General features: G+C 41.8%; 2 protein-coding genes across 4 annotated transcripts in view; one reads left to right on the top strand and one right to left on the bottom strand.

The window, feature by feature from the left end:
• Nucleotides 1–9,721, bottom strand: part of alk (ALK receptor tyrosine kinase) — a 162,624-nt gene extending 152,903 nt beyond the window's left edge. For both annotated transcript variants that reach the window (XM_068652911.1, XM_049741158.2), the window contains exons 1-2: nucleotides 9,578–9,721; nucleotides 9,127–9,234 (exon numbers count right to left, since the gene is read on the bottom strand). The gene's annotated coding sequence lies outside the window, so the exon portion shown is untranslated. The remainder of the gene's footprint in view (nucleotides 1–9,126; nucleotides 9,235–9,577) is intronic.
• Nucleotides 9,722–9,950: 229 nt separating this feature from the next.
• On the top strand, nucleotides 9,951–15,337 carry LOC125981244 (WD repeat-containing protein 43). Of its 2 annotated transcripts, none has more exons than XM_049741194.1 (18): nucleotides 9,951–10,220; nucleotides 10,836–10,970; nucleotides 11,053–11,174; nucleotides 11,290–11,410; nucleotides 11,500–11,618; nucleotides 11,703–11,805; nucleotides 11,913–11,977; nucleotides 12,062–12,221; nucleotides 12,315–12,401; nucleotides 12,510–12,623; nucleotides 12,709–12,849; nucleotides 12,911–12,997; nucleotides 13,089–13,120; nucleotides 13,258–13,321; nucleotides 13,443–13,556; nucleotides 13,719–13,788; nucleotides 14,334–14,392; nucleotides 14,586–15,337. In XM_049741194.1, the coding sequence occupies exons 1-18, from the start codon at nucleotides 10,014–10,016 to the stop codon at nucleotides 14,724–14,726; spliced, it is 1,941 nt and encodes a 646-aa protein (XP_049597151.1). In that variant the 5' UTR covers nucleotides 9,951–10,013; the 3' UTR covers nucleotides 14,727–15,337. The 2 variants fall into 2 exon arrangements, with proteins under 2 accessions (XP_049597151.1, XP_049597150.1); XM_049741193.1 differs by having other exon boundaries at nucleotides 11,910–11,977.
• The last annotated feature ends 25 nt before the right edge of the window (nucleotides 15,338–15,362 follow it).

Here is a 15,362-nt window from a genome sequence, read left to right as displayed (position 1 = left end):
CTGATAACATTTTGGATTAGCAGTGAATAATTTTGCAGTCTGTGGCATTTGTAAGTGCTATGCAGAGCTCTAAAAAAAAAATGAAAATAAATAAATGTGACCAATAAACATGTCCGTATAATTTTACATGTCAAATGCACAGGCTGGTGGTTTTAATTGTATTAGCTTACATTTTGCATAATATCAAAAATATTTCATCCCCAGCCTATCATTTATTAGCTAGTCTTTGGCGTTCTGGTCACGACATGATTAGCGGTAACGAGAAGATCCAACAATTAATATAATACAAGTATGCCACGAAAAATGTAGAAGTGTAATTTTTTCACCGACTATACAATTCATGTCCAGGTAATTACTTGACTCACATTTCAGTAAAATGTAATTATCTATTTGTCGTTTGCCATCCTCCACAGCTAATTTAACATCCAAATGAAAGCCTTTTCTTCTGTTATGTAGGCCAGCGGGCTCCTGGGAGTCAAGCAGTAATGCTACACCGTGACATTTTCTCCGCCACGCGGGAGCTCTAGTAACCAAAATGGGCTTCTTCTCACTACACTTTCAGACTAAAGGGTGAGATTAGACTTTTGAAAAAGGATCACCAGGAGATCAATGATTCATCTCACTTTATTACCGCAATGCATAAGTCATGACTCGAGGGTTTCATTAGGCTCTTCTAAACTTTTACATCTTGTGAACAAATACCGAAGTGTCTAATGAAAAGAACACGATGGCAACTGCGACTTCAGTTGAGCGAAATGCGGAAGGTCAAAGCGGGCCCTGTTCACGGTACTTATGCTGCTTGGAATTATGCGCAGAAGACGTGTTACGTATTTCCTTGACTGAGTTAGAACGGAGCCCAAGCCACTTAAATGGACGTCAAGCAAATGAACTGCTACGCCGCCAACGACAACATTTTAATTTTCCCAAATGTCAAACAGGTGTAAATAGATGTTAACTGCTGCTGTAATACAAGACATTTATGGAGAACAAGCGAGAGAGAGAGAGAGAGAGAGAGAGAGAGAGAGAGAGAGGCTGCTTCTGCACTTCACTTTTTAAATTTCTCTTTGAATGTTTTATTTTATTATTTATTGTACTAATTCCCCTGAAGGCCGGGGGAAATTGATTTTACACTTTGCGCTCTATTTTTTATTGCACGCCACACAGAGAAGGTAAAAGTAGCCTTCATAAATGGAGACATAGAGGGAGTGTCAGATAGATGAGGCATGCACATGCAAATGTTCAATGCCTTGCTCATGGGTACTTTGACAGTAGTGCCAAGGCAGACAACAAGCGCTTGCAATTTTCCCAAGCCAAATCCATCCTTTGCTGTTCAGTCCACTTATAGCGCCTTGAAAACCTGTGTGATGATTTGTCGATGGCAATCATGAACAACACTTTCTTCCTCAGAAGAGACGGACGGGGTTGAGAAGGGTCAGTCGCATCGCCGCTTCACTCTGACTCGACAAACTGAAGGCTTATCAAATTGAAGCTTATCCTGACTTTGGGCCAGAGGCTTGCTCCACCCAGGAGTGACTGCCAGCCATGCACAAGGCACAAATCTCACACCTATGGATACTTTGGAGTGTTTGTTCATTGAATCAAAACGCATTTCAGACAAAGTCTGTTTTTGGTGAGTCCTTTTTGTTTATGGACAGCCTTAAATGGTTCAACTTCACCTGGACTGGAATTTACGTTCCAATATCATCTGTAAATATTCAACAGCTGATGAGTTTCACCAAAGCAAAAACAACAACCATCTAAAGCATTTTATCAGCGATAAAACTTGTGCTGAGGTGAGACATTTGTTGTTTTGTTTTATATCAAGCTACCTCACTCGTTGGTCTAAGGAGGCGGAGCTTTTGAATTTTAGATGCATTCTGTGTTGGGTCTTTTAAACCTGCCGTGGCGGCGCTGCTGGACCATTAATTATGTAGCTCCCCTCTGTTTCTTAATTTCTCGTCTCACTGGTCGCGAGACATGAATTAATAACTTCATTTAATAAGCAATTTTTTGGGGGGTCTTGTTCCTGTCGCACATCTATTAGTGAAGCGTGCTTTGGATGGCAGCAAGAGGATGCTGCGGTTATGTGCCGTTGCCGTGTTGCTGTGTGGGCCTCATTGAATTCAGTAATTAATGATTTGGGTTTCACAACTAGTTTGTGGCTTTGTATCCAAAGGTTTGCATGCAAACTCTCTGTACGTGTCGTTGCCTCGTGTGTTTTGTTAGGGAAAGAGAAAAAAAAAAAAAAAGTGTTGTCGCCTCCTGTGTTTTGTTAGCGAAGGAAAAAATACAAATAAAAGCCCTCATGCATATAATGTACCAATTACCAAACAAAAGAAAGTTACTAAAGGATACTTTGTAGAGAACAGAGAGACAGTCAGTCAAGGTGAGACAGACTATGAAACATCTTGCGAGTTTTTTCTTCAATTATAAATTGAAAATGAGAATGTGAACACTAAAACTGTGTTTAAATATAAGGAATATTCACACTTTACTTAATTATAGGAGTAAAAGACCCTGTAAAAAAATATTCAAGACAATGTATGGCACACAAAAGTTAAAAAACGATTTCAATAAACATATAAAACCAAAGGTTTCCTCCCAGATTAAATACAAATGTGTTACTACTTTAAATGAGTTCTTAAAAGTAATACAAGTGAACTGTAGCCTACTTATAAAAATGCAGTGCACATAAAAAAAACACTTTAGTTTAAGCTACCGTATCAATATTGTATATGCACAGTTTGAATGTTGACCTTGTAATTAAATATTGGAAAAGTGAAAACCATATCAAGCTTAGATACTTTTCCTGTGGGTCTACTCTAGCCGGACTTGTGTTTGGTTGCGCAATATATCATGGGAGGGGAGTTGCGGTGGTTTCCAGCATTTATTTCTAATAACTTGGCCATCTACCACACGCTGCAGCCTTGGCTCCCCCTTGTCTCCAAATAAAAGCTAATTTAATGCGGTTGGAGTCATATTTCCTCACTGCTTTATGCCGTTTGCTTCTGCGAGCAGCGGCTTTGCCAATAACGGTAGCCGTTTTTAGGACCTGCGCTGGGCTCAAGCAGAATTGTCTTCAATGTTCATGCTTAAATCACTCCCCTGAGCCACAGCAGACTAAAGCCATGATAACTTGCCCGAGTTATTTATCATTTAGTTTTGTCCCTTCACCTCTTGCCATGAGGATTTGAAACGCACGGTAGCGTTGAAAAACGTTTTAAAGATTCATTTGGATCTTTCTCCTTTGTTGTTTTAATTAACCTTTAGATTCGCAAGTGAGGGAAAAAAAACACATAAAATACCGGGCCTTGTTTTGTTTTTTTATATACCGTTACTAAAATATGCTCCAACTGCATAAGGCTGACTAACTTCGAGAGTGGTTATTTTTCTTCCCTTTTCAATCAATTTCTGGATTGTATTGCAATTGTAAAGTGCACAAAGTATGCCTCTCACAAAACATTGCTCGCTGCCTTCAAAAGCTTGTTTTATATGCGAGCCTCTGAGCGAGGAGTGAATAAAAAGATGGGACGTGATTAGCGAAGATTTCAAACTGCCCCCCACATGCTCTCACTTTTTTAAATCTAATCTCAGCTCATTTGAAGCAAAAAAAAATAAATAAACATAAAAATAAGTAAATTACAGCAAGTATCTTGAGGCAGGACGGAGACGTTGCAGGGGGGGGGTCATTAAGCACTATGGTAATAAAGTTTACATGAGAGGAGCCCCACCTCTCTCGTAAATGACAACACAACATAGTTATTAAGAATAAAGCTGTCTTCATTCATGCATTCTTGACTCATTTCTCCTCCTTTAATTGTGCACCCGATGGCCATTTCTTCTCCACGTTTACGGCAAGTCTAACTACATTTCCCGTAATTTACCGAGGACCCAACGCATTTCTATAAAGCGGAACTGCATAAGGGGGACATTAATGATTTACATTAGTGATGGGAAAATGAAGCTTTGGATTTGCTTCATGAAACAGTTATTTTATATTGGACTTTTCTAGAAGGCACTATCTGTTCAACATTGGGCTGAAAGGATGCGGACTCAAACCAATAGTTAGTCAATAGTTCAGTGGTCAGGTCTTGCATCAAGCACACACATTTTTTTTTTTTTTGCTCCTGCTGGATGTGATACTCTCCTAAGTGAGTAGACAGTCACATGGCCATAATTGGCATTTTCAAGGGTCTTGCACACTCTTAGCTTGCTGATCTTTGTTTGTTTGTATTTGCATTTAAAATGCTACCTAATTAGGCAATGCTCTATTTTGTGCTGTGACTGCATAAATTAAGCTTAATAAGGCCGAGCACGCCACATGCTTTCAAGTCTAGGAGAAGTAGGTCTAGAAATTTCACGACATAGAACCTTGGGATATCTACCTAACCTATTTGTGTATGTAGTGCTGTTTGAATGGTGTTTTGATCATGTGCGGCATAGACGCTTTGTGGGCTTGGCTCCCATATCTAATGTGAACATCAGTTGTGTGGTCCAAGTTCACTGTATGCATTTCCACATTCCTCATTGTCATCCTGCTCTTCAACAGCGTAGACGTCCTTGGGTTTTACCCTGTTCTGTGTCTGGAGCCTTTTTTTCTGTTGCATACTTTTGCATAGTGATTGGCCTTCTGCCATTTTTTCTTTTTTGACAAGGCATTCTTCTGCTCTATTGATATCGCCCCTTTTCGTGGCTTTTCTTCCGTGCCTTTTGAGATCTGGTCCAATGGCTGAGCAACTTTTCATTGGGGTTGAGTTGGTTGCAAATATGCATTCACATTATTTTATTGCCCCAATGCTTAACTACAACCTTTAAATTTATCAAAAATTGTTCAACTGACTCAAGTTTCATGTGATTTCTCTTGGAATATGTTTTGGGCAAATATTGGTTTTGGGCTGTATGTGGTTGGAATCTCTGTTTGGGTAAATTAAATGAGGGGATTTTTGGAAAATGGGGAAAATGAAACCTTCCATTCCGTCTTGTCATGTTTTTCTAGGTTGTTTTTTAAGTCGAGCTAGTGTCACGTAAGTTGATTCAAATTCAATTAGCTAATATTTATTCAGCACAATACAATGTTCCCGGGACCCAATTCCCCAGCCTCTTTTGTGCCACAAAACAGTTTCATTAATTTTGTATTTGATAGTTTGTCTTGATGGACTGGCATATAAACAGGGGGAAATATTTATTTCAAATTTGTTGTTGTAATTAGTGAGTGAGAGGCCAGCACATGTTCCTCTTCAATGAGCCAGTCTCATTTTCCATAATGAGTTCTGAGATGCAAGAGCCTCCCAAAAAAATTAAGCATTTTCGTCTCACAGTTTCTAGTTCACTTGTGCTTTCATTGTACAATATTTGAGAACAGACTTATACCTATACAGTGCGAGTTCGAACTTTAAAAACCAGTTTAGACATCATTTGGATATTTAGACCTACCTACCTACCTACCACAGTTTAATGTTGTTTCATGCACAGCTTGAGTATCTCTGTGGTGCATTCGAGCTCCAAAAGGTATCAGGCATTTAAGGACATGAATTGCCACATAGTCCATTGCTGCTTCTTTTAATAAGGTGTAAAATTCCTATTTATGGGTTTGAGCATATACGCTTTCCAATGCATCTTTATGAATATTGAACAAGCTCCTTATTCCAAATGTTTGCTCACTGCACTTTGTTTTATTTAATAGATTCCTATTGTCAAAAAAAATATCTGGAAAAGCCTGAATGTGTGGCAGTGGCAGAATTAGATCCATTTCCCAAAAGTCGCTGGGTTAATGGTGAAATATGAACCTTTTTCTACAATAATCTGTTTTTCTTATTTCAAAGATCTGCGCACTCTCGAGACTTCCCCTGCTCCTCCAGAGCCTACATTCATTTACATTTGCCAATTATTTTATAGGATGACTCAGCAATTAGATCTTGCTCAAGTGTGACTTATGTCTCAATAAGTGAGATGAGAAATATGATGGAAACTCTTATCTGAATGCATTCTCCATTGGCCAGTCCCTTGTATTGCAGCTGAGTCAGTGGCTCATCAAGTACGGGGAACCATAATTCAAGGATAATAATTAAGTCATATACGTATATCAACTTTTGACAACACCCATTTATAGTATTGAAGGAAATCTACGTTCATTTGAAGTTAACTTTGAAATATGGGCCTTGATGAAAAAGGGAAAAGGAAAGAAAGAAAGAATACACACAATATTAAATCGTAATGACAATAACTTAAATAATGATAATCTAGAAGAAATACATTTATATTTAGAATGTTTTTATTATAGCTGCAAAAGTGTGGGCACTGCCAGACCTGTTGAATTATAGTATAATACAGTACGTAGCATAACATTTACGATGCATCTACAACTCTTACACTGCTCTCTAGTATGTTTCAGAGAGTAGCAGAGTTATTTCCTGTAATTAATATGGTGATGAAAGTTTGCTGTACTGCATAGGGCAGGATCGTATGAATCATAACAATAAATGCTTCACTGCTACATTAAAATATCTGCAGCCTGTTTGCAGTTACACTATCTGATGATTTCAAAATGAAATAAACATGACTGGTGAGCCTCCAGATAGATGTGTTTGCTCAACACTCAACTTTATTTTACAAACTTGCTCGTCCTTTCAAAAAGTATACAATTCGGAATTGTATTTTTTTTTTAATTGTAAAAGTTCAACTTGTGCCCTTGCAAACATTTGTGGCCTTGAGTAGCATTTTCAGAGCTTACTATCTCCTGGTTGAAATTAGACATTTAATTGGATACAAAGAACGAAGCCATTGCTTAGAAAGGTCCACAGCCAGTGTAGAAGAGTAAAAAAATATGACAAGTGGTTCATGATGCATCTTTAAAGCTTCATTATCCCATCACTACTCTGCACGATGAACACTCATCCGCGCAAATTCACCTTTCGAAAATGGAATGGAAATTAGGCAAGTGAAAAACTTAGTCATTATTTTGAATCTATTGTTTTGTCATTGTTGTCTTGTTGAAGGCCAACAAGTAAAATGTCATGATGTGATGCGTCACAATAAATATTCACCACGTCCCTCTTGGGAAAGGCAAATCTCCTTGGTTTTATTTCACCTTTCCTTAACATTTGTGGAAAATGTGATGAAATCTGTCAAAGAGAGATTAAAAAGTGCTTTTTATTTCAAACAAAGAAATGAATTGGACTCTCGGAAGTCGCGATATTGTTGACGCGAGTGATGAAATTCTTACTCGCGCGCTGTAACGTGTGCTGCTGCGAGTTGAGGAGGTGCTACGGTAGGTAAACAGGTAGCCATGGACATGTGCCGTGAGGAACAAAAAGGTCATTTTCAAAACTAAAGTTCATTTTCCACTGGTACCGGAGGTGACTAATTGACATCATAAAATCAGAGGTGCCACCATGTGGCATGATACTGTACTACAATAAATGTCTGCATCCATAGCAACAGTTTTGCAAGGGGGGGTGAAAAATATTGAGTCAAGTGTCAAAGTGATGTTAGATCCGTGTTTGCTTCCAGTTGTTAAAGTTAAAAATGAATTATATTTCAATCAAACCAAGGGGGCTTCTGAGTTTCTTTAATTAATCCCCCTCTCCTGCACAATTAGAGCATGATAGCTGCAAGCAGCGCGCCTCACAAGTAATTTTGTCTTACTAATGAGCAGACCAGACCAGACCCTGAGTGTGCGTGCGTGCGTGCGTGCGTATGCGCGAGAGAGCGAGACGCAGCTCGGCTTTTGGGGTTTTAAAGCTTTTGATGAATGACTACTGTCCCACTGGCTCATGCCATCATTAGTCTGACACCAGATAGAAGTGAAGTCCTAAAAGAAAATGGAAAATTGATTTAGCTCAATTGTCATCCAAGGAAAATACTTCATCCTGGTAATCCTACGCAACATTGCGCAGAGCGATTAGAGAATTACCAGTGTGTTTCCTGATGCACTCATGTGGAAAGAAAGCATTCTAATCAGCTCTTATACTCTCTCCTCTCTTCACTGTGCAGAACCCGCATTAATGGAATGTGAAAAAAACATACCACAGCTGCAGTCTAATTTGGAGAACATTGCCATGAGACTTTTTGGGAAAGCTGTTATAATTGTGAACGGGGTTGAAAAGAAATGCCGATTGGATTACCAAGCAGATTGTTTCCCTTTTTGACCCAAGGGAGAAATGGCTAGTCATACTCAATTTATTGTCGAATTTTTTTGGTACATCAATCATTCACATTTTTACATTAGCCTCCACGCAGTTGCAATCAGCTCTTATTTGTTGCTGGGCGCAGTGATCAATAATATATGTTGAGATTAAATATGATGCGCTGCACCCGTCCGTGTGTGTGTGTGTGTGTGTGTGACAATTCACAGCCTTCAGACTATATGGGATACTAAACTTCCACAGTATTGTTGCGTCATAAAAGCGGCTTTACTGAACAATACGATAAAAAAATCCACAAACGGTGTTTTAGTGTGTTCATAATTATGCAAGTGACAAACTAATAAAAAAATATAACTATACATACAGTGAATGATAGTTAAAATAAACCATGTGGTTTGGCAATAGAAAGCGCTGCATGTCATTGTAACTGATTACACCTAAAAATTTTACTATGTAATTTTAAAGAGTTTCTGAGTCAGCCAAATAATGAGACATTTGCACACATTTACGAATTGTATCACTCAATGATTCACTGTTTTTTGAAGGTCTTTAGATTTTCAGACATCTTGCTTTCTGCGTTTATTCAAGTATTTAACACCAGCCACTGATAGTGTGTCTTCTTAATGTTGTGTTTATTTGCACGTGCTCAAATCTTAACATCGATTTTGTGCATATTATGTGAGTGCATCTGTGAAATAAAGACTAGGAATTGAAAAAAAAATGTAACCAAGCAGCAAATCATTTCTTCTGCTTCTCTTCATTTAGTAGTATTAATTTTGACCATTTCCTGAGAATTGTTTCTATAATTGAGAAGACTATTTCTGATACATGGCCCTCCTCATCTGAGGGAATCGAAATGAAAAGCCTCAATGTCGTAAATTTTTATCGCCCAAGTTCGGCATACAAACTACCTTCTAAATAATTGACATCTCGATTTATACAACAATGCAATTCAGACAAGCCTTATATGATTTATTCACACCTGCTTTTTGTCGTTTTCCATCTGTTGTACCATATTTTCTCTCCTTGTGGGCATTCGAATACATCTGGTGACCATCGTTGCAAATAACCATGACATCACATCTTCTTCCTGGTGGCAAAAGTCAAAGAGTTTGTGATTGAGAAAACAGGGTAAAAGGCTTCAATGGTGATTTTAGCATTCATGATCGATAGTGGTGAAGGTGTGAAGTGTTAGTGGAAAAGAAGAAATATGAAGTGCTAAAGCAGATTACGCCAAATGCATGAGCAGTTTCATCAGAAACGTAATGGTAAAACATAAAAAGTCCACAAACAATAAACCCCAGGATAAATTCCAGGTTTTTATGATGTGAAATATATCCAGAGATCAACTCAACTATTTTACCTGCAGACAAGTAAATGTACAAGCTTATAGATCTCATTTATGGTGGATAACATTTTTGCAAATGATTTACCTTGGTCTTTTTTTAAGATGGCAAAAACCTGGGATTGCAACAAAGGTGTGTCAACAGGTGTGTAACGACATGATTGAGGCTGCAAATGGTGACGTCATAAATACGCGACGGTTGTAACATTTCCGGCAGCGGACAGTGTTACAGTTGAGCAAAAAGTTTTTGTACGAGATTGTGGTTGCACAGTCCATCCATCATCTCATCGTATAATGCGTGTGACGCAGTCCATTGCGTATATTAATAAAACTTTGGGGGGAAAAAGGGAAGATTAATAAACCTTTTTTTATTGTATTTGTTTTTATGAAAAAAAGGCAGTAGGAGACATTGTCTGGTGGCAGCCAATCAGCAGCTGATGTCGTAGGAGCGTCACTGCGCATGTGCACGAGCATCCACACGTGGTTGGAGGAAACCACGCACGCAAACTCCAGCGCTTTCAGAAATGGCGGACGGTAAAGGCAGCTATTCGCTGCCGCTACCTTGCGTCTTTTCGCCTAAATCCCACCAATACCTGGCAGTGTGCGCCCAGGATGGGAGGCTTCGAGTTTGGAACACAGACAGTAAAACACTCCACCAGGAGTACGTGCCTTCAGCTCATTTGAGCGCCACTCCGACATGCATACATTGGGGACCATGCCGGACTGCCAAGGTACGCAAGACCGCTGTGGTGTTCCTTGCAGCTAGCGCGGCCTAAATTAGAAGGGCTCGGACGTTGTCATCAAAATACGGCAATACGTGATCGGTAGCGATCTTTTAAAAAGAGACGTGCAAATAACCATGACCTACCCTGTTTAGCACAGAGACCTTTTCTCGTAGTGTGTTCGAGACTTAGCCGTAGAAGCGCGTTAGTTAACTGCTAGCCGTCAATAGCTCCCAAACCCCACGTTGGTCCCACGTGGAGTTGCGATCTGTGCATTTACGGGATTACAACAATGTAACAACCACAGATGACACATTTCTGACGTTAGTAAATACGGCCCTTTGGTACTACAAACCTTATTTATGTAATTTACCTAAGAGCGCTTCAAACGGGTTAGCGACATGCCGGTAGTGGCAGGAGGAGTCTACTCCTCTGGCAGCACTATAACTCAAATAAAGCAGTGAAAATACCATTTAACACACTCTGTCCACCGGCATTATTTTATGTGACGTCATATGTCGCCGACTTTCTTTGCACGAGATAACAATCCTCCATGTCAATTGTGTCAAATCAAAGCAAACGTTTCTCGTACACTGATGGAAGTCAATGTGGTACATTTATCAGGAGGGTCCTCAAAGGAAGAGGAGGAAATCGGAGGGGGTGCAGCTGGAGCAAAGGGCAGACCTGTTGGCAATGGGCACGGTGGCGGGCACCGTCCTTATTTACAGTACAGCCAAGGGAGCTCTTCACTGCACCCTGGTAAGTTTGAAACTAATCCTTGTCATCATTTGCAGCCGTTTCTGTGCATTTTGACGCTACAAGATTGTTTTTGTGCTTTCAGGATGGAGGCCATAGCGGGGGAGTGAATTGCGTTCATTGGCACCCCGAAGACAATTTATTATACAGCGGCTCCGATGACACAAACATTGTGGAATGGGACCTGCAAACGGGCAAGACGCGGAGGTCAGTCTCATGATGAAATATCCAGATCTGCACGCGACATCACTCAAAATGAACCATTATTAGGGCTGAACAGTACTACTGTAATAATAACTACAATCCCAATTGTTGTTTACAGCAAGTGGAAGGCAGACGGAGCCGCGGTAACCAGTTTGTGCGTGAGCCCGGACGGTAAACTGCTGCTTTCAGCCGGACGGATCATCAAGATGTGGGCCTTGGACACTAAGGAGCTTTATAGGGTGAGTGTGGCTAACTTTGCATTCACCCATCAAGCATCGCTTTCATCGAGCAGAACCGGCAACTTATGGGCCTCTCTCCCCCGTTGCAGAAATTCACCGGCCACTCCACGGCTGTGACGACGCTCCGCTTTGCCACGGCGCAGCCCAGTGACAGCAGCGGTCTCTATTTTGTATCTGGCGCGGCTCACGATCGACTGCTTAGCGTGTGGTGCGTGCGTACGCGGTGCTCATTGAAATCCTGAAGCGACACGCAATGGTACTGCGGTACTGACTCGAGATTGTCTCGCCGCAGGCACGTACGAGAAGACGGCAAGGGCAAGAACTCGGTGGCGTCGTTCGTACTGACGGATGAGCCGAAGCACGTCGACCTCGTCGCGTCCAAAAGCAAGGAACAGGTCAGGGAAGATGTAATGAAACCTCACCGTTTCATTCCGATGGGACGCGCCGATGGATGCTTGTCGATGAGCACGCCGCCAAATTCCCGGTTCTCTCCTCTCAGCAGGCGGTGAGGCTGGCGGCGGTGTGCGAAGATGGACAGCTGCATCTCTTTGAGCACTTTCTAAACGGGTGAGCGCGTTCAACGTCCCGACTGACCTGCGTGTTCATACGGCTCGGCTTGCCACGTGAGCTCATCAAAGCGTGTCGTCGCAGGCCCTGCAAGAAGCCCCAGTCACCTGTGTGCACGCTGCAGATGTCGGACACAAAGGATACCCCGACGCCGATCCCCCTCCTCGCCGCCGCTCTGGCCGACGAGTCCCGGAGTGTGATGCTGGCTTACGGCAACTATCTGCAGCCTGTCACAGAGAGAGTGGTGAGCGCACAGGCCGAGCGTTGTCCTTTGCCGTCTTGTATATCGCTTGTAAATGACCTTATCCCAACCTCCTTTATTATTTTTTTTCCCCAGGACCTAAACACAGCCGACAGGCACGTTTGCTTGACGCGGAATGTTCAGACCACGTTGTCCCTTTCCATGGCATCTGCCGTTTCCAAGGTAGCCTTTTTCAAGAAACGTAATTTGCTTGTGTGAGATCAAGCAGTAGAATGCTCGTCTTGGATGAAGGAAGAACATGCAACAAATCTTGTGGTGTCTCAACTCCAGGTAAAAACCCCAATTGTCAACGCCAAGAGCAAAGTGCTCATTCCCGGTCTTCCCGGCCATCAAGCCCCAGTGAAGGCGACGGCGAAAAGAAAAGAAGGCACAGACAACAAACAGGTTCGTTCAGTGGACCCGTCCCGATCGCGTACATAACAAATGGCGGAAAAAAAAGAACAGCCCCAACGCCCCTCTCTCTTTTCAGAAGTCAATAGCAGAGCGTCTCGGGGAAATTGATCTGCAGTCTGCGGCTTCCGCCCAAAAGGGGGCGCCCTGCTTACAGACGGACAATTTTGCCGTGCTGCTGGTGCAGGGCCTTGAGAGCAATGACAGCACCATCCTAAATGTGAGTATGAGCTGTTAAAAATGGCCGTCCCGCTCCTCTCATCGCTGTTTTCCTTTCCTAGAAAGTTTTTCAAACTCGTAAAGACACGGTCATCAAGAAAACGGTGGCTCGGCTACCCCTCCCTTCCGTTTTACCATTGGTGGAAGAGGTGAGCGAGCGTCGCTTCGTATTCTGCAGTGACAGACAAGCCTGGATCTTTGTGGCCGTGCTTTAAGCGAGTATTTTTCTTTTCTTTCTAGATTACCAAGAGGCTCCAAGGGCACCCCTTCACGTAAGTCGCTTCCATGAGATGCTACTAAGCTAAACGACACGACTCACTTGTGCCTAGTAATAGAGGAATCCATTTGAACCCTCCCTCCCTCCCTCCCTCCCTCCCTCCCTCCCTCCCTCCCTCCTTCCTTCTTCTAGGGCATCTCTGATGGTCCGGTGGCTCAAAGCGGTACTAATGCAGCACACATCATACCTGTCTTCGGTGAGTCAGCTGTTGCTCACTCAGTTCAATCTTTCCTTGTTGAGTATTTGATGGTGTGACTTTAAATAAAAGCTACCTTTATTGGTGTTTCATTGACCTGTTTGGGCCGTCCGTCCCACAGCTGCCCGACGTGGTTTCCCAGCTGGGAGTGCTCTACCACATGATTGAGAGCAGAGTGAAGATGTTCCACAAACTGACAAAGTTAAAAGGAAAGCTGTATCTCCTGGTGACGCAGGTCAGCTTTTTCATCGAATGATCCTGTCATGCAAACAAATCATGAATCGTTAATTGCTTAATTTCAATCTGTTTGCGTTGTGAGGGAAAACCAGATGATGGGAGAAGATCTTGATTTTTGAGACAGCCACAAGAACATAACACTATTATTGTTGACCGCTAGGTGGAGACAAAGACAGAGAGCAACAAGGCGTTTGATGTTGACCACACAGCCAAGCTGGTCTATGAAGAGGGTAAGGGACTGCTTTCCTTTCGTTTGGACACTCATGAAGCTATTTTTCCAGAGCGTGTTTTTTTGAGGCAGTTTTGCTCTTCACGCACACGTTGTGGGCTGTGCGCTGCATGCAAACGCTGCTCCTGTTGCCTGGCAACATGGCCAGTCGCAATTTATCTTGAGCAGAATGAGGCCCCGCCTGCTCTGGTCACCAGTGTCTTCAACATCACTGATTGTTGGAATATTGAAGGGAAACGGGGAAAAACACCTGCCATCAATTTAGAAGCAAAGCCCCACTTTTGCAACACCCTAACTTGAGTTGGAGTTTGCATTTTGTTTTCCTGTGCAACGAAATGAATCCCCCAACATTTCAAGTACAACTTGTTGTGATTGTTTCTAAGGACCAATTCAGTGAAGAACTTTGAAATAAATGTGTCGTATTGAAAAACAATTTTTGGGATAGCGTAATGACGTCTGTAGGGCGCAGGTGTTTCTTCTCAATAGAAATCTGCCTTCATTTATTTTTTTAAATGACCCAATGCCACCATTTTGTGCCTTTAACAGAATCTTCAGATGAAGAGGAGCCCGCTGGGTCTGAAGGCCTTGTGGATGAGGACTCAGATGTAAGTTTTGAAGAGTCCTACAAGTAAATGTTGAATTGCCAAATGCTGATGGAGAGGATCTATAAGGACATCCATCATAACACAATGCAATACAGACATTTTGGGTTATTCTATTTGAAACACAAGCTTCTCTGCAGCAGTTCATTAATAAATGAATCTGAATGCGTATTTGCTGTTTATTATTCATCATTAGAATTGGGAGGAGGACGAGGCGATGGAAGACGACAAGAAAGAGCAAAGTGATCACGAGGAAGACGATTCCGACGGCAGGACGGATTCCAAAGCGAAAGGGGAGGAAAAGATGGAGCACGATAATGAGAGTGAAGAAGAATGACAAGTCAAATACAACATGGACCTGAAATGTGCTTTCATTTTAGTTTCCTGATTTTAATTTTTATATGAAAACAAAATATTGTTTTACAAAATGGAGGAACGTGATGGAATTTGAGCCCCACGTTTGGAACGAATCCCAGTTCTTTGTCGCCAAATGAGTGATGAAGGAATTTGGAGATGTTTCCAGGAATTCGTTCTGCCATCTTGTAACCAATACCACAACGTATTGTTCTGCCGTGCAGGAAACAAGGTGGTGCCTTCTTATTGGTTGAGCAGAACCATACTCGCCAGGCCTTCTATGTACAGGAAACTGTTTGAGCCAAAGGAGGACTCATTAAGACGACACATTATGTCCCGATGCAACAATGTAAATCTTTGTACAGTCAAATGTTTGTATGAACTCTTCACTCTAAAACTATCCCGCAGAGGTCCTTGAGATTAAATGAACTCTTGTAAGTCAAGTCTCCTGAGAGGTGTGTGTGTTCCACGTGTGTTGCCATCATTTTGTACAGTCTTGGTCTGAAATCCACTGCCTTAAAACCAAACCTGGCGGCCACCGAAAAAAAAAAAAAATAATGCAATGAACAGACTCAATAAACGACTGAATTTTTATAGGGGTGTGGAGTCGTTTAAATAC

The sequence above is a fragment of the Syngnathus scovelli genome, chromosome 14 (assembly GCF_024217435.2).
Source record: "Syngnathus scovelli strain Florida chromosome 14, RoL_Ssco_1.2, whole genome shotgun sequence".
In the NCBI taxonomy this organism is placed as follows: Eukaryota; Metazoa; Chordata; class Actinopteri; order Syngnathiformes; family Syngnathidae; genus Syngnathus; species Syngnathus scovelli.
Note: the sequence above shows the minus strand (reverse complement) of the source record. Positions and strands in the feature narration are given on the sequence as shown.